At 35.3% G+C, this 19,825-nt stretch overlaps 1 protein-coding gene across 6 annotated transcripts in view; it reads left to right on the top strand.

The window, feature by feature from the left end:
• Nucleotides 1-19,825, top strand: part of LOC128982958 (kinase D-interacting substrate of 220 kDa B) — a 306,316-nt gene that overhangs the window by 115,100 nt on the left and 171,391 nt on the right. For all 6 annotated transcript variants that reach the window (XM_054402066.1, XM_054402065.1, XM_054402064.1 and 3 more), the window contains one exon: nucleotides 12,720-12,856. In XM_054402066.1, the coding sequence (XP_054258041.1) occupies nucleotides 12,720-12,856 (137 nt within the window). The remainder of the gene's footprint in view (nucleotides 1-12,719; nucleotides 12,857-19,825) is intronic.

Below are 19,825 nucleotides of genomic sequence, written 5' to 3'. Positions count from 1 at the left end.
GCCGTTTCGGCATTATAATGCCATCGTCAGACTACAAAAACACAAACTCGGCTGAAGTAGCGTCATTGAAGTTTAAACACGTAACACATACAAACAATAATATACATTTAAAATATTTACAAAAACCGAACAGGCCTGTCGTACTAACGGGTGACATGTTCCCGTTCCGAGCAAAAACCGACTCCTTCAACGACGCTACTTCAGCCGAGTTTGTGTTTTTGTAGTCTGACGATGGCATTATAATGCCGAAACGGCCGTAACATAGTTACACAACAAGAATTTGAGCTGCAGTGACGAAGGTAAAGCCTATTTTTAGTTATTATACAGCTCAGGGGCTAAAACATGGATTTTAAGATAGATCCTTTCGCACAATGCCTGACTCCTTCGCAGAAGAGGTTCACATCGACTTCTGACCAGGCGCTTTAGACACGCTAGTCTCGGCGCGCGGTGACACATTTTGATGTTGCCCCTACTCGGACAGTTGAAAACTCGGACAAATGATATTTTGATATTGTTTTAAATAATTTAAAAACTCGGAAAAATGAAAACCTCGGACAGTTGATTTAACTAAATATTATTATTATTTAAACCATACTCGGACAGTTGAAAACTCAGACACTTGATATTTCGATATTTTTATAAATAATTTAATAAACTCGGACAAATGAAAACTCGGACAGTTGATTTATCTAATTATTATTAGTTATTCATCAAAACTCCGACAGTTGAAAACTCGGACAAATAATTTTTCAGATATTTTGTAATTTTTAACAAACTCGGACAGTTGAAAACTCGGACAAATGAACCTCACCCATCTGAATCTATCATTCCATATTTTTCGAGAATACTGTTTGCATAGTTCTTTTGTGTTAACAATATCCCTTCCCTTGAATATAAAATTTCCATTCCAAGAAAGTTTTATGGGGTTTCGTCTGTTTTTATTTTAAAATCTAAATCTCTAGACAGCTCGTTCAAAAGTTTCATCATCTCTCTTTCATCTGAACCAGCAAGAATTCCATCATCAACAAATATAGCAAGATAAATACTGCCATTTGTAAAAACACAACGGTCGGACTGAGTTTTTTTTTAAGCCATATTTTAGTAAGCAGTTTGTAAACAACTGGTTCCATTTAAATGGAGCTTGTTTAGGTCCATATAAAGACTTTCTTAATTTCAAAACTTTATCTTTATTATCAAACCCTTCAGGTACACACATATAAATTTCTTCATCTAAATTTCCATAGAGAAAAGCAGTTTTAACATCAAATTGCATTAGTTTGAGATTTTGTGTGGCAGCTAATGAAAATAACAAATGTAAAGTTGAATTACTTACAAATGGGCTGTAGGTTTCTTCATCTATACCTTGTTTGTTAAAAATATTAAAGACAAGGACAATTATTAAACTGATCTGTATTTTTACAAAGGGAACAATCCATGACAATATTTACAATTTTTTATATAAAGAATAAAACATATGTTGTAGGTATCAGTTAATTATTCAGAAAGACCATGGTAGGCAATAAATTATTACATTTTCTTCCCCCCAAGAACTAAGCATTAGAAAATTTGATTTCTTTTTCTTTTCTTCGGAGCATTAGTCTTTTTTGGTCGAGGTTTGCGAAGGCTAAATTTGGTACTAACCAGTTTATTAGTGATTTTCACTTTGAGCTTACGTTTTCTACTTCGTTGTTTGGGATCCAGGAGTGCTTGCTGATTGTTTGCCTCCATATTGGCTCGCATTTCCATTGGGACAAGACCAGTTTTGCGTTTGAGCTCGTTGATCTCCTGCTCGTGTCGCCTCCAGAGTTTCTCAATCTCTAGTTGTTGAGAATGTCTCATTGCCTCCACAGCTTCTGAGTTTGAGTCTGACTGAAGGGGGCTGGGTAACTCCAAGCGGGGGAACTAACGCTGGTGTACTGATCACACTGGCTAGCCGAGGAGGGTTGGGTAGTGACTTACGGACCGTGGGCCTTAGTGGGAACTTGGTCACATTGTCTACAATCATCGAGTCGTCTGAATCAATCTCTTTACACCTCTCAACCAGTGGCTGCCATGTCCTTAATCACACTCATGTTGAGGCTCTTAGATATGTTCTCACTTCTGATCTCCATAGCCTTCTTCTGCGAAGAGTCACTTTCCGTTACCACCATGCTTTTTAAAGGACAGTCTTTCTCACTCGACGACCGTCGGAAATGTCGACTCACCTCGTCCAGCACCTCAGATTTTTGCTTCGCCGGCCTATTGTCCTCAAACTTTGTCACAGTACTGGACTTTCTGTGCAATTTAGCTGGAATTCCATTACTTCTGCTTGTATAACTTTTTGTGGACCTTTTACTGTCGCTTGACTCGTCTTGGTTGATGATCAAAATAGGTGATTCTTCTGTAGAATTGTCTGATTTGAACGCATTCGATTCTTGCCCTTTCTCATTTTCAGTCGGTTTTAAACTCTTCAAAGCATTGTCGCGACTTGGAGGGTACTTGAAATAATCTAATTTCCGTAATAATCCGATGTCGTAATGATCTTTGACCTTTTTTGTTGTGCGTTCTGGTACATCAATTGCTTGTTTTGTTTCAAATGAACCGACTTTGGACTGATGAAGAGTGGGTTCTCCATAGTTTTTGTTTTGAAAGCATTCATTTGCTATATTATGTAGTTTGTCATCGTGAAATGTTGTCAAATTAAAATTTCCATCTATTCGACCATCAAATTTGGCACACTTTCCATGCATAGTCCAACCTAGATAACTCCATGACAGGATAGGAGAATAGGTAGGTCCTTCTATGACTTTTCTTGTTAAAATAAGAGCTGCATTGTCTTGTCCGATCAAGATAGAGGGTTTGGAATGTGCAGAAGGAAGGGGCTGGTTAATTGAGTTTAGATGAAACCAAGTCTGTCTAAGTTTAACTGTGTCAAAATTTTGAAGTGGTAAATCTAGTGGTGACTGTGTCCGGACGTTATCAAGGGTGAATACTTCATCCTCGTAAAGTCCTTTTATTTTTAGGCTAACTTTACGAGAGGTAGATTCAAAGTGACATGCTGAGTTTGACCAACAGGTAGTAAGGGGCTCTATATCTCCCTCGACTCCTAACTTGTCGGCTGTGGTAGAGTCAATGAGTGATATTGTTGAACCTTCATCTAAAAGTGCAAAGGTATCAATTTGGCCCTTAGGCCCATAAAGAGTAACAGGACATACCTTAAGCAGAACATTTGTTGTACGAGTATTTTGTTCTGTGTGTTTACCGGTTATTTCTTTTGTTTTGACAATAGAATAGTCAGAGTCTTTATTTTCATGAGAGGAAGAATAGACAGGTTCTTTTTTGGTGTACAAAGGTTTTTCAGGTGGAGTGTCTGTGTGTAGTAAGCGACTGTGGAATAGTTTACAGTTATTAATACCACAAGCTTTCTTTATTTTACAGAACTTTATTGGGTGTTGACGAAAACAGTAGAAACACAACTTACTTTCTGCAACCATCTTCCATCTCTCCGGAACACTGGCTTTCCTGAAAGTTTTACACTGAGCACTTTTGTGCTTTTCGTTGCAAAATATACAACTATTTGGTCTCCCAGTTGTAGAGTTTGTTAATACTAACTTTGCATCATACTTCTTACGTGTTAAAGTGTCAGATTTGAGACGGAAATAAATACTCATGAGGGAGCACTGATTTTCTAACCAACTAGAAAGATCTTTTAGGTCTGGCTTACTTAAAGATAATGATCTCACATGCTGAGCCCAATTATACTTGAGATTATAATGTAGTTTGTCCATTAGTTCCATCAATAACTGAGGGTTTGTCATATAGTGCTCCATTTTTAAGGATTCAGCTGTCGTAGTAAAATGAAGGACACAAGTAGAGAATTCTATTAGACCATTGATGTCTTCCTCCTTGACTGGAGGTAACATTCTGGTCTTCCTTTGCATTGATTCCAGAATCAATTCTGGCCTGCCAAACCGCATTTTTAAAGTGGATATTACCGTATTCAAATTTTTTCCACAAACAAGTAAGGGCCTTACCATTTTGAAAGCCTCGCCTTCAAGTGAATTTCTTACTCTGATGAGGTTGACCTCCTCATCAAAGGAAGCCTTTGTCTTTTCATAAGCAGAATAGAATATAGGCCAATCCTCCGGTTTCCCACCAAATGAAGGAAGGTGTTTGCGCAAGGATTGAATGGTATTTGACTTATCTGAATGAATGGCTTGTCTAAAAGAATCCGCTAACTTCTCTACTGCTGAAGACACAATAGCTGATGATGACATTTGAACGACATTGGACTCTTGTTCTTTGTCATCTAGCCATTTTTCAACTTTGTTATGGGACTCTTCTTCTAAGTCATCATTTAAGCCTATAATAGATCTTACCTCTGAAAGTGAGTCTTGCCTGCTACTGACCGATGCAGACTTCAGTTTAGCCCTCACCTCCAACTGTCTTTTCTGGCGTTCTAGTTCCCTCTGATCCATTTTTCTTTGTCGTTCCATTTCATCTAATTTCTTTTGATGTTCCATTTCATCTAACTTCTTTTGACGTTCCATCTCTTTTAGTTCTAATTCTTTTTCCAGTCTGTTCATTTCTTCTATTTTTTCCAATTCAATTAGTAATCTACTGCGATGAATTGTTTTTGAAGATTTACTAGTACCATGAGAACATGATGTCTTATTGTCTTCTTGGTTTTCAATATTTTTGCAGGGTCTAAATTCCTTTCAGTATTTAAGTCATTAATTGAAGGAGTATACCTGTCAGGTAATTTCTTGACTCTAGAAGATTTCCTGGTAGACATTTTATACGAGTTTCGGCACCAAATGTTAAAAATATTAAAGACAAGGACAATTATTAAACTGATCTGTATTTTTACAAAGGGAACAATCCATGACAATATTTACAATTTTTTAAATAAAGAATAAAACATATGTTGTAGGTATCAGTTAGTTATTCAGAAAGACCATGGCAGGCAATAAATTATTACATTTTTCTTGGGCAAAACCTCTAACAACTAGTCTCGCTTTGTATTTTCCGTTATCCTTTCTTGTTAATACCCACTTGTTACTTAGGATCTTCTTGTTTAGCGCTTGCCTTTTGTCAACCACTTCCCACGTTTCATTCTTAATAAGGGAGTTTTTCTCACCCTCAATTGCTTATAGCCATTTTTTTTATCTGGTCCTTTGATTGCTTCTTCATATGTTAACATCACAAAATCCTTATATCTTTCAGGTAGTTTAGTTTTCCTTCTTAGTTTGATGCTTTGTGTAGTATCAGTATTACTTGAACTTGGCTGTTCTTCATTGATTTCATTTTTGTCTGAAACCAACTCAAACACTACTTCATTATTACTTATCTCACTTAGATTATCTGCACTCTCACTATCTTCATTTTCAGTTTTGTCTCCTTTCTGGTCATTCTCTGTTGTATTTTCAGAGAAAATAACCTCACCACCATTATTAGTTATTGCACAAACAGACAACAAGTTTTTACTGAGTTCAGGAACATATAGCACATTATTCAGGATACATTCTTTGGATTTAACAGTTCCACTCGTTGAAGCTAACATGGTTTGATTTTTCTTAGCAACATATATTTCAGAAGAAATGTTTTATTTATTACAGTACTTAACAAATCTTCACAATTTGTCATATTTGAAGATGTGCCTGAATCAACAACCCATTCAGATACAAAGTTTATTGTCCCACTATTACTCCGAACATTTTGTCCATCATCTTACGACAAAAATGACACAGTTTTACTAGTGACAGTTGAGTGCTGGCTTTTTCTAAAGTAACAATCTTTTTCATTATGATTTGACTTCTTACATAAATTACAAAATAAATTTGGCTTTAAATTTCTTTTTTCAAACTTGTTAACAACATATTAGCGAATTTCCCACATAGGGAATAAGCTATTACCGTAGTACTCATGGTAAGACCTGGACCCGGGACCGATTTTTTTTTGTTTTGAGGTCCCTAGAGGCCAAAAACACCATCCGTTCAAATTCATATATATATATATTTATATATATATATGTGTACGTTAGCGCGATAACTCAAGCAAAAATGATCCGATTTTGATGAAATTTGGTACAAACGTGTAAACCTACGTTTATTCGAACGAGTTCGCGAACCAGCATGATCGGACCATGGGAACAGGGGTTTATGGGGGCTTTTATGGGGTAAAAATGGGTTTTTCCTATTTTTGACCCAAAAAACATAAAATTTTGAAATTTCTTTCCAAACTATTTTGTAGAGCTTAAAAAAACAAATAATTTAGTATATTGAAGCCTTATAATGCGCCTAATGGTTACGGAGAAAATTCCAAAAAATTGTTAATTTAAAATTCCCATGTTATTCTTATGGAGAATAAGTAAACCGTTGTAGTGTGCTTGTTTATTAACATATTTTGCCCAAATTTGGAAAATGTTTTTATTTCTTACCAACTATTAACATTTTATATAAAAAAACATTTTTACCCTCCCTGTTGCAGCAAACCTAAGTATGTGTTAAACTGATTCTATTTAAATAGGGAATAAATGTGATATTTTTAAGGAGACATTTTAGTCTAAATCCAATCAGGCAAATGGAAATTCGCTTAGTCTGCAGGTTTGCTGCGGCGGGGGTATTTTACATTTCCACAGGTGTGTGCTAGATGACCAACAGCATCGCATTTAAAACATCGCCTTTCATTATCAGAGTTAGCCCTATTGTGTGTAGGCTTCTTGCAGTATTTTGCTTTATGGCCTGGAATTTTACAGTTGTGACAAACAACTTGGAACGCAAGATTTTTCTCTAGGCTTACCTCCTTTAACTCACTTTTTGACTCTTCTGCTAACAGTCTCGCTGTTAGATTTGCCAATGTATTTTCTTCATTGGGCATTGATTCCCAGGCAGTTACAAAATACTTAAATCTATCTGGCAGACTGACAAGAATTTTTGATATTATCATTTTGTCATCAATATCTTGTTTAAAAGTTTTTAGTCTGTGTGCTATGTTTTCAATTCTACTTATGTGAGAACTTATATCAGAATTAGGCTCATACCTGAGGTTAAAGAATTCTTGTAATAACGAGTACTTCTGCTGCTCTGAGTCTCTTTCATAAATATTACACAGCTTCAAAAACATTTCTCTTGAGTTTTCACAGTTAATGATATCGATATGTAACATCGGTCCCTTCTCAATAGAACTAACTATACACTTCTGAGCCTTGGCATCTCTTTTAATCCAATCAGCCTTCTTCTTTCCATCCCCAATATCTTCAAGTTTCTCAGAACCATCAACAATACTCATCAAATCACTGGATTGAAATATTATTTTAATCTGAAATTTCCACAATGGAGAAGTTTCAACTCCTTTGAGTTTTTCTACAAAATCATCTTCTTTTACAGATGCCATTGTTAGTCTTACTTTTACTATTTCACTCACCGTCACTTCACACTTTAACTCTTGGGGTTTTACTAGAAGATTACTTCTTGTTTTTACAGTTATGGTTGAATTAATGAATTTTTCTGGGCCCCATAACCTGTTGACTTAAGTGAAAGTAAATTACTAACAACTAAGTTTTTACTGTTATAATAATAATCTTTTATTTTACTGAAGTACACACACAACATTTTTACTCAAACATATCTTATTCAACAATTCTCATTATAACAAAAACAATCCTAACTATTTATATAATGGTTAAAACATACCTCGTCAGACAATCCTTAACATGTAGTGTCGATGTTGCTACATATGTTTCGGCGGTTATTTACTGATCTCCGCCATCGTCAGGCAAACAAAAGGATCCACTTGATGTGTCGTCAGAATAAATAAATAAAACACACATTTTACAAAACACAAAAACGAAAATGATAGGCCTATCAATTACACGCACTGCCGTGGACATGGCAGGAAGCAGAACCTGCAGAGTCTGCTTCCTGCCGAAACATATAACCGCCGAAACATATGTAGCAACATCGACACTACATGTTAAGGATTGTCTGACGAGGTATGTTTTAACCATTATATGTCATATTACGCAATCCTGGGGCTATAAAAATGAATTTTAATCTAACTATTTACACATGATCAGCTGTTACCAACATAAATTAAATACAGATCAAGTAACAGCAAACATATTATATAAAAATAATACCCCCGCCGCAGCAAACCTGCAGACTGAGCGAATTTCAACTTGACTGATTACATTTTTACTAAAATATTTCCATAAATAAGACATATTTATTCTATTTATTCCCTATTTAAATAACATTAGATTAGATTTAACAAGTGCTTAAGTTTGCTGCTACGGGGAAGGTAATATAAGTGTTTTTTGACCATACGTCAATAGTATAGGATGAAATAAATAAATTTGCCAAATTTGATCAATATATATCCATAAATAATAAGATTCAATAAGATTTATTGCAGCCATTAAACATAACATTTTGTAATAGGCATTGTTACAATAGTACTTAAAATTAGATCATACATCAATTATAAATTTCAATATATACAATATATCCTATTTTGAATCTAAACATGATATGTCACTATTTAAAAATTCTTCCTGCGGGTGGAATGCTTTTCATTTTAAAAACTCCGCAATTTTTCTTTTAAATTGGTTTAAAGGTAGTTCACGAAAACAAGTGGGTAACTTGTTGAAGAAAATATGTTGGACGTAAAAATGGCTATTTAAAGTTTTTGAAAGTCTGATTTGAGGTGTGACTAGGTTGTTTTTGTGCCTCGTGTTGTATGGATGAGAATAGCTAGAAAATTTTAAGGGGTTGTTTTTTATATGAATTAAATTACAAAGAATGTACATAGATGGCAGTGTAAGCAAATTTAAATTGGAAAAGTGATCCCTACAGGATTCATGATCTTGCAATCCTAGCATGGCTCTAAGAGCTTTCTTTTGCCAAACAAAAAAATGCTTTCTGAGCTAAGTGTGAACCACCCCAGAGACGCAAACCATAAAGCAGCTGTGAGTGAAACAAACCGTAGTAAGTCATTACCAAAGTGTTAAAACTCACACATGATCCAAGTTTTCTCAAGAGACAGGTTATTCTAGCCAATCTTTTACAAAGTTCTGTAATGTGGTTATCCCAGCTTAGTCTGTTGTCAAGATGGATGCCTAAGAGTTTGACTGTTTTATAAGCATCAGTGGGTTGATCTTTATTTAGAGAAAAGTAGATGTATTCTGTTTTTTCCTCATTGATAGCCAAATTATTGACTTTATACCAGAATTTAGCACAGTTTAGGGCATGATTAAGATCGTACTCAACTGTTAAAACATTATCATCTTTACAGAACAGGGTAGTATCATCAGCATAAAGTATTGATAAAACTAAAGTCGTTAATAAAAATCAAAAACGGGAAAGGTCCTAAAATGGAGCCCTGCGGAACACCAGCATTCAATTCTAAAATATCAGAATAATCATCTCCTATCACGACCTGCTGTTTACGGTTTTCCAGGTAGGATTGAATGATGTTTAGTTCACGGTTCCTATCGCCATTAATATAGTTTATCGGTAATTATATCGATCACGGACGTGTCGCTAAAATAATTTTTTTTCACTATTCTTATGCTAAATTACGTCCTGAATTAAAAAATGATTGTCATTTTCGTCGGAAAAGCGCCGTTTCCCGGGAAAAGCGGAAAAACGGAAAAACCAAAACCTTCGCGGAAATGGGTCATGTGTATACTCAAATTAACCGGTAGAGTGAACTGAATAGCTATCTTGTATCATTAACAAGACTTGAAGATTTTGTCAATAGGTTAAGTAATATCAATTGGTCTACCTTGTATTCTATTAATGACATAAACTTAGCTTTTACATATTTTCTTAGGGTTTTAATTTCAGATTTTAATTTGTGCTGTCCTGTTGTAACCATGGCCAAAAAAAGGTTAGGTTAGGTTATGTTAAGTTAGGTTAGGTTAGGTTAGGTTAGGTTAGGAAAAAGCGCGGCCGGAAAAGTTCATTAGTCACAGGAACAACGGCATCAAGAGGATCCGTAGGTGCTGCTGTCTGTGGGGGCGATTTAGAGGTTATTTGGTGAATATATATTCTTTATACCCTTGATTATATTAGGTTAGGTTGGGTTAGGTTAGGTTAGGTTAGGTTAAGTTAGGTTAGATTAGGTTGTCTAACCTAACCTAACTTAACCTAACCTAACCTAACCTAACTTAACCTAACCCAACCTAACCTATCGTAACCTTTTTTTGGCCATTTTGACGCTAACTCGATTTACCGACGCTTTTCCTGACGTATCTCCGTTAATAGTAATCGGATCTTGAAAAATCTTGCATATTCTTGTTCAGTTCACTCTACCGGTTAATTTGAGTATACACATGACTCATTTCCGCAAAAATTGGTTTTTTTAGTTTTTCCGGGGAAACCGCGCTTTTTCGGCCGTATCTCCGTTAATATTAATCGGATCTTGAATTGTTATGCATATTCTTGTTCAGCTCACTTTACCGGTTAATTTAAGTATACACATGACCCATTTACGCAAAATTTTTGTTTTTTTCCGTTTTTCCGCTTTTTTGGGAAAACGGTGCTTTTCCGACGAAAATGACAATCATTTTTGAATTCAGGACGTAATTTAGCATAAGAATAGTGAAAAAAAAATATTTTTGCGACACGTCCGTGATCGATATAATTACCGTACCAGTTTATCAAGAAGAATGGGATGGGAGATTGTGTCGAAGGCCTTGGTCAAATCAATAAGGCATGTACCTGTCACCAACTTGTCTTCAAACCCTTGCAAAACTTGGTTAATTAATTCTTCTACAGCCATTGTGGTTGAACAGTTGGCTCTAAAGCCGTATTGACCTTTATATAAAAGGTTATTCACAGTAAAAAAGTGTTGAAGCTGCTCAAGCATACATGATTCAATTATTTTTCCTAAAATTGGAACCAAAGCTATTGGACGATAGTTTGATGGAACATTCTTGTCGCCTTTCTTGTGAATTGGCGTTACTCTGGAGGTTTTTAAACAATCAGGAAACTTTCCTTCAATTAAAGCGAAATTTATAAGATGTGTTAAAGGTTCCAGGATAAAATTAACTATGTATTTAAGAGTAAAATTGGAGAGTCCAAACACATCTTCACTACGGGAACCACTGAGTTAACAGACCAAAGAATGCACTTTATGTTTATCAACAAGGGTTTATTTAAATATCTGGATGTCAGGAGTATTAGAATATGGCTTAGGGCAGTTACTCAACAATTCAAGATGAGTAATTACATTATCATCATTATAGTCAAACATTGTGTAAATTATGAAAAAATAGATTTGTCTGAATTTAGCTTTAACTTTTTACTTGAGGTATGTGCTATTAGATTGTTAGATTATGACTTATTAGTTTTATCTATTTATCGTACCCCTGATTCAAGCTTTACAGAGTTCTGTAGAAAATTGGAAGATCTTCTATTATTTGTTTCATCTAAACCTAAACTTTTCAAGTACATCGCCCTTGAACGATCGCCCTGGCTGGTGATTTCAATATAAACATCTTAAAGGTTAATGATAAAGAGGGAAAGTATTTTTTTAATTTACTTAGGTCATTTGATTTGTTCCCAACCAATGTCAAACCAACCAGACAAACTGCTTGTTTAGACAATATTTTCACTAATGTCAACAATCAAGCCTTGCTTCACTGTTTTATTACTGGAGAGGGAATAATATCGGATCATGCTGGAGTGGTTTCAAAATTCTTGATTGGTAAAAATAAGAATAACAATTGCTTAGTTAACAAAGAGGATTCTTAATATAGGAAACGCCTTGTATCATTAACAAGACTTGAAGATTTTGTCAATAGGTTAAGTAATATCAATTGGTCTACCTTGTATTCTATTAATGACATAAACTTAGCTTTTACATATTTTCTTAGGGTTTTAATTTCAGATTTTAATTTGTGCTGTCCTGTTGTAAATGTGAAAAGTAATATTAAGATGAATAATAGATGTAATAGTTGGTCTACTACAGAATTGGAGTCAATGCGTAAATATTTATTGTTATTGTATGACAAATGGAAATATAGCAAGAATGTAAATAATAGGAACAATTTTAAAAGTTACAAAAGCATGTATACAAACAAGATAAGAGAAGCCAAAATCACTGCTAATGACAAACTAATTGCTCAATCCAAAAATACATGTAAAAAAGCTTGGGAAATAATCAGAAAAGAATCAGGACAGATTAAAACATTTTCCAAAACAACTTTAACACCTAACACTCTCAACAATTTCTTTGTTCTGTTTCAAACAACACACAAAATAAACTCAATGTTTTCTATAGATTCCAGTACATCTGTTTGGACCATTTAATCTAATTTGTATCCATCCTCTATTTTGGCTGTTTGTTGGTAGCTCTCAAATACTTAAATTGTTAAGTAATTTTAAAACTGTATCCTATAACGTACAGCATTGAGATGTTAGACCCGCCATTTTTTTAAATTTTCATATAACTAGTTTTATTTTTATTTATCTTTAATCTACTTTCATTGCTAATGCTTCTAGGGCACTTTTGTCCTCTGCTATTCTTGCTACGTCATCAGCATAATTATGCTAACATCTTTTTGGGTCTCCAACCGTTTTTCCTCAAAGGCCACATTGTACATTTGGTAATTTTTTTGGAGGGAAAGCGGGCCAGTCATATTTCAGTGATGGAAGTCTACCCCGCTTAAACCCACTACACTATGCAGTTAGGCCTATCTAGTTTAGAGTTTTGTGAGGGTTCTAATGTTTCAGGTTTGTCACTTGGCTGTGTTGGTGGGGGTTGTTATAGGACTGATACTGTACCACTGGCTCCCTGCAGCCATTGTTATACTTACAATCTTTATTCTCACCTACGCATTGCTGGCAGTCATCTGGTATGGAAGCAATAGGTATGTACTAACTAGCTAAATATATGTATTACTAGCTGTACCCGCGGGCTTTGCCCCGTTTAACTTCATAAGTGAGCTCGTTCGCATGGCTCAATCACGTCCTGGTTGATGTTCGTTCGCTACGCTCACTCACTTTTGGGTTGGAGCTCGTTCGCTGCGCTCACTTGCCTTCAGGTTAGCTCGTTCGCTATGCTAACTCGCCTCCAGGTTGAAGTTCGTTCGCTACGCTCACTCACCTTTTGGTTGCAAATTAGCTGTTGTCATAAATGTAAAAGAAATAATCGTGCTGTACCCTGTTGGTAATCCTTGTAACTTTAATGCTATTGAACATCATAGAACAGAACCAACTTGTTTAATTGAAACAGCTGTTAAGATTCATTAATTCCATTTAAATATGAGTACTCATAAGGTTAACATGGGAAACTCCAGAGCCACTGGGGCGGAGTCCGATCAGAATAAAAACAGCTTAGTTTTCCTATTTAATGCCTAAAGAATCAGTGTACCAAATTTCAGCCTCCTAGGTAAATGGGAAGTAAGAGAATTAGTGATGAGTGAGTGAGTGAGTGAGTGAGTCAGTCAGTGAGTCAGTGAGGGCTTTGCCTTATATATATATAGATTAATCCTGTTATTGTTTGGAAATTTGGCTTTAGGGAACTGAAAATTGTTTTAAATAATCCAAACGGTGTATCGAAACGGGTGGCAGTAGGTGTGTGGTTTGTTTCCCTGCAGGAGGTTCACTTCTATCACAACGGTTTGTCTGACAGTGTCAGGGCTGTTTGTTGACTGAGGCCAGTGAATTGGTTTTCCCAAATTAGACTTGCACTTTTGACTGTTTTCTACTGGGATGCCAAATCGGTTGGTATGGTCTTTTTGGAATCTAGATACAATTTTAAGACTTATTTACATTTAGCATTTTCACTATAAACCTACTCATTTAGGAGCTACCTACATGATGCAACATGTACACCGGAAGTCATTTTTTCATAGGCTGTAACTCCTAAACTAGTGGATAGGCTATATGAAAAAAATGTCAAGAATAAAAAAGTTTTTAAATTGCATGTTCTATCTAAAAAAAACATGTGTAGTGATGTGACGAGTTGAGTTGGCGAGTCGAGTTGACTCGAGTCAAGAGTCGAGTCAACTCGAGTCATCTCATTCACAACTCGAGTTGGTACGAACTCGTACGGAGATTGCCGAAGCTACACGAACTCGTAACGTAACGAGTCCGACTTAAAAACGCAAAACTTAAACGCTATTGGCTCACAGCCTCAAAGCCGAGTCAAGAAACCGAACTCATACGGAGAAAGCCGAACCTTAACGAACTCGGGACGTAACGAGTTGACTCAATTTGACTCGCTTTCGGCCAATAGCGTCACAGCTTTACGAGTCGACTCTCATGGATTCAACGCTATTGGCGGAACGCGAGTTGAGTTGACTCGTATAACTGAAACCCTATTGGCCGAGTGCGAGTCTGGCGGGATCTGTATCAGTTCAAATTGTATAATTCACTGGGTCTTTCAAATAAGGTCCCACAAAGAGATTTAAGTAAATAAATGTAACTTTAACGGATATACTTAATAGGATAAAAATAAACAAATAAATAAAATGATAACAATTTAGTGGTATATCTTTTGAAGTGTTCAGAAATACGGTACAAACATGCAAAATAAAATAGTATGAACTTTTTTATCTTTATAAAATTATGTATCTTACCAAATACACTTGCAGCAGTTAACATAAATGATTTAACTGTTTAAAATTGACTATTTTCCGGTACCGAGTCGGCCGACTCGCAAAACTATAACCCTTCACGATCCACAAAACGAACTCGTACTGAGAATGCCGAACTTACACGAACTCGGAACGTCTCGAGTCGAGTCGACTTGACTCGTAAAGCTGATACGCTATTGGCCGCTACCGAGTCGGCCGACTCGCAAAACTATAACCCTATTGGTCGACTCAGAGTCGTTGCAGACTCACATGATGCATTGGTTTTGGGTCGAGTTCCGAGTTGAGTCTGACTCGACTCGAGCTCACGGCAGTTGGCGAGTCGAGTCACTCGAGTCAGGAAAGTACCCGACTCGTCACATCACTAAACATGTGTCTTTAGTGTGTTCCATAAGAAATTTCAAAGTTGGCCGCCATATTGGAAAATGGCGGCTGAATTTCAAAAAACTAAATTCATATTTTTTATTGCCACAAAAAATAAAGGAATGTCCCCCATTTAAAGTTTTTTTTATAATTCTTACCGTTTCTGATATCCCAACGGTGGCCTCCTTGAGTTGATCATCCTATATATTTATATATATATTAAATTATTGTAGTAAATAAAGTACAACTGAGCACCCTGTTATTTACTACAATAGGCTAATTTAATATATCAGCAGCCCTATTATGTGAACACCATAAAAAATATATATATTTATATAATAAGATTTTTATTAGGGGTGTGCGAATAGTGATTTTTGGGTTCGAATCGAATACTTCATAATATTTTCGGATATTGAATATTACCAAGCGAATATTTATGTTATTATTATAGACTCCAATCCAAAGAATTTTCCAATCACAGCTTTGGAACCCTACTAAGGTTAATAATTCTGATTTTAACCAGTGTAACATTTTAAAATAATCAATTTTTGCCCTTACATGTTATTTGTTCTTGGTACAAAATGGTACAGGTGTTATAGGTACAGGACTTCCAGTATTTTCTCATTTTATTTCATTGATATTACTAAAAAAATTATTAATTTCCTATATTTATGGTTTTCTAACAACAATTACAGTATCACACATTATTAACACCTTTGACATGATTATGTCAAGAAAAAAAACAGTTAAGATCCTATTTAACCTATTTTTATTTTATTTTTGCTTAACCTATTTTACTACTCAGATAGGTCATAGCCATAATAAATTAGTTAAAAATTAGGTAAAGAATTTGTAGGAATAAACATGTTTGCAGCAACATTTTGACAAGATAATGTAACACAATAACGGGTTAGGCCTACTTTTTCCCCAACCAACACAATAACGGGTTGTTTAAATTAAACTTTTAAAAACATAAATGCATTTAGTTAGGGGTATGCGGTGCACCTAGTACTATCCTAAAAGGCAAAACAATAGCAGGGTGGGATGGGTTGGACAATGACCTCGAAAGGAGCTGGCCACTGTGAATGGAGAAGGGGAGGGGGAGGGGAGGGTGCAACCTTGAAGCTATATTTAGACTAGAGGGCTAGCTTGGCTTTGGATTCTAATAGCAGGACAATGATACAAAGTTGTATTTTCGAGTATCCTTTGTCCGGTTTGACTTCAGATTCTCTTTTTCCATGTAGAAACTTTGAATTATCAAAAATATAATTTGAATTAACTACAAATATATTCAAATTAATGCCATGATTTGCATTTTTACATCAAAATACAACATTGCACAATCATTATATTTAGGTCATTGGCCTTTATTACGCATCTGGTTGTGTTGTTTCAGAAGAGAAGCTGAGACAAAATTGTGTAACAAAACAAGATAGTAGAATTAAAAAAATATATTTCTCTGTTCAATAATAGAAATAAATGTTGCTGATTATTTTCATAGAAATTAATTCACGGTAGTTCGTGTCTTGTTAAGGAGTATGTTTAATCTATGCTAAAGACTGTGAAGTGCAGTTCTAACCTCATAGCTTACTAGTTGCTACGGAGACAACACTTTCAGACGACTTATTTCGTCATTCTACTGTACTTTAAGTTCAGTTACAAAAAGTAGATCCTAATATTAACTAAGCTAAGAGAATATATTTAAAAGTTATACAAATAGATATCAGTCTGATAAACTAATACAAACTCAATTGCTGCTAAATATAGGCTATTGTTAATTAATCAAATAAGAATGGTTGACAGTGTTGTGTTTCCATGCCAGTAGGTTGCAGTAAGCCTATCGTATTTCTCGTCGCACAAAGAGAATACGAAACTCACCCTGACTTTTTCCTCTTGGTATATTCCACCTTGGGAGTGACCATCCCCTTACAAACTAAAAGTTGTTGTTCTCTTGCAGTAAAGAAACTGTGGAGTTGGAGGTTTCTCGTGTTGGCGTACCATCTAACCACTTGCAACAAATGACAAATAATGTACTTTTATTTTACTATTATGATCAAAATATAATTAATAAATGCTTTTAGTTATTGATTTAACTTTTTTACTCCAAAATAGTTAATAAGCGTTGTAATTAATTGATGTCAATTAATAGTCCTACAATGTTATCTTTATAGATTTGATTGCATTTCAACCACGTATCAGTTAATCATTTTTTCTACACCCACAATATACCAAGAGTCGATCATTGTTTGCACTGCAATTAGTAATTTAACTGACAAGTAATAGATCAAATATAGTTATGGTAACAAATCAATTAAATTAATTTGATGAACGTTTTCAACTCTTTCAATTGCGAAAAGTACAAAGGTCTTCGATGCAGTAGGTATATAAATTATATTAACAGTACTGTACTGGGTGATCAAAAACACGTTAGTCAAATAATTAAATTATTTAATTAGAGTTGTTATGTACATACATCTCAAATACTCAACGATAAAGGGAAAAAACTCAAAATACAGTAGGCTAATTGTGAACATATTTCCAAATAAAAAGCTATCCAGAGATATACGAGCATAATTATATAAACTGAATAAAGCTCTTCTTAAATTTATTATAATACCTGAATACAATAATATAAATTTAAATCATTCACAACGATCATTTGTCTTTGTTATAAAGGCGCTAATCGACTTTACAAATGCCGAATATGATTGATACAGGAAATTACCTCAATTTTGTAATTATCCTAAAAATGTTTAATATAAAAGTATTAAATTTGAAATAAATTTTTACTAACAATATTTATCAAAAAGATTTACAGGGTACTTTGTTTTTATTTTAAAAATCTTACAGTGTATAATAGTAGCCCTAAACTGCGAAAGAACATAGCATATTGGTAACAAATATCCCAATCGTAAAATAGCGAACAATTTATACATTGAAATACACTTATATACAAATAATTGAAAACATTATAAAAACATTAGTACCCTTTTCAAAACATTTTAATTAGCAAACGACATGTTTCAACACTTATGTAATATTCATGTTGACATTTTATACAAATGCAATCTTTAACTTATATACAAATATTGATTTACATTTACATAGAACAAATCACATACGGTATGCGAATAATTCTGAACCTATAAAAACTGAGATATCATCTATCATACATATCATAATCTAAGGACAAACAAGCTGTTACCAGCCACGAGTTTTCACCGTTGTTTGGAGTTTCCTAGAAGTTTTTTCTTTTTTAGTTTCTCTTGGGCCTCTTGAATGAACTGAGGATCTCTTATTTTTAGTCCCCGCACTAGTCAACTGTCAAGGATCTCTGGTAGAATACAATGTTCGTAAAACCTTACCAATTTTGGGACGACTTCCTTCCAAAACTGTTCATCTTTCTCAATTCTCTCGATGAACAGTTCACCTGCTCTCGTAAAAACAATAAAATTACACCAATTACGTTTCGATATGTTTAACTGTCCCTGGATCTGATAATAATAATCGTGATTACGTTTAAGGTGAATTTCATTCTCTTTTATCTCCAAACAAAGTTTTTTTCTTTGTCACAATTGCAGTTTTGGTGTCATCATCTTTTAATGAAAATAAGCACTTCACTTCTACTAATCCGTTGTCACTTATCAGGCCATCGGAAGCACCAAGGAATGGATATTTTTCATCAACAAAAAGTCCACACTTTTCAACCTTGGAACCAGTTTTCTCCTCGTACATGCGGACCACATTGTCCTCGTTATCTCTTCCAAAGTTGGCAGCTTCATTATTTATCGGCTTTTGGAAAAGAATACATTTTACAAGGTTGTGGCAGGAGGTTTGTGGAAGTCTTTTGGCAACAACTCCAAACTTTGATGCAGTCAGACGGTTCATTCTTTTTTCTTTCCAAAGTGGGTTAGTATGCTGCCCCACAGTAGCCCTTTCCAGCTCAGCGTTGCCATTTTCAATGTCATTTTCCAATTCTTCAACAAATCGTTGACTTTTTGATTTCATGTCTTCTTCTTCAATTTCTGCTTTAACAGTGAGAGGGCCGTATTCTTTGTCGAAGCATCCTCCACTACGTCGTTTCCTTTTCGGTGCATTTGTTTCAAACAACATTTTTCTTTTTAGGTTTCTTTTTTCCCGTTTTAAGATTTTTGTTTTGAAGATGTGTCCTGGACTACGACCTTTAAAACGTTTCCAAGGGCTAAGATGCCAACTTGCCCCGGAGGTATGTGCTAAACCTGTACCCAGACACCTGCGTTCGAATGATCTGCCAGTAGAAAAGTTTATACGTTTTCATGTCCTGGACTACGACCTTTAAAACGTTTCCAAGGGCTAAGATGCCAACTTGCCCCGGAGGTATGTGCTAAACCTGCACCCAGACACCTGCGTTCGAATGATCCGCCAGTAGAAAAGTTTATACGTTTTCATGTCCTGGACTACGACCTTTAAAACGTTTCCAAGGGCTAAGATGCCAACTTTCCCCGGAGGTATGTGCTAAACCTGCACCCAGACACCTGCGTTCGAATGATCCGCCAATAGAAAAGTTTATACGTTTTCATGTCCTGGACTACGACCTTTAAAACGTTTCCAAGGGCTAAGATGCCAACTTTCCCCGGAGGTATGTGCTAAACCTGCACCCAGACACCTGCGTTCGAATGATCTGCCAGTAGAAAAGTTTATACGTTTTCTTGTCCAGGACTACGACCTTTAAAACGTTTCCAAGGGCTAAGATGCCAACTTGCCCCGGAGGTATGTGCTAAACCTGTACCCAGACACCTGCGTTCGAATGATCTGCCAGTAGAAAAGTTTATACGTTTTCATGTCCTGGACTACGACCTTTAAAACGTTTCCAAGGGCTAAGATGCCAACTTGCCCCGG

The sequence above is a fragment of the Macrosteles quadrilineatus genome, unplaced genomic scaffold (genome assembly GCF_028750875.1).
Source record: "Macrosteles quadrilineatus isolate MER2022 unplaced genomic scaffold, UCM_ALF_1.0 Scaffold_1__1_contigs__length_201487025, whole genome shotgun sequence".
NCBI lineage: Eukaryota > Metazoa > Arthropoda > Insecta > Hemiptera > Cicadellidae > Macrosteles > Macrosteles quadrilineatus.
The sequence above is the reverse complement of the archived record's forward strand: the minus strand, read 5'-3'. Positions and strand labels throughout refer to the sequence as shown.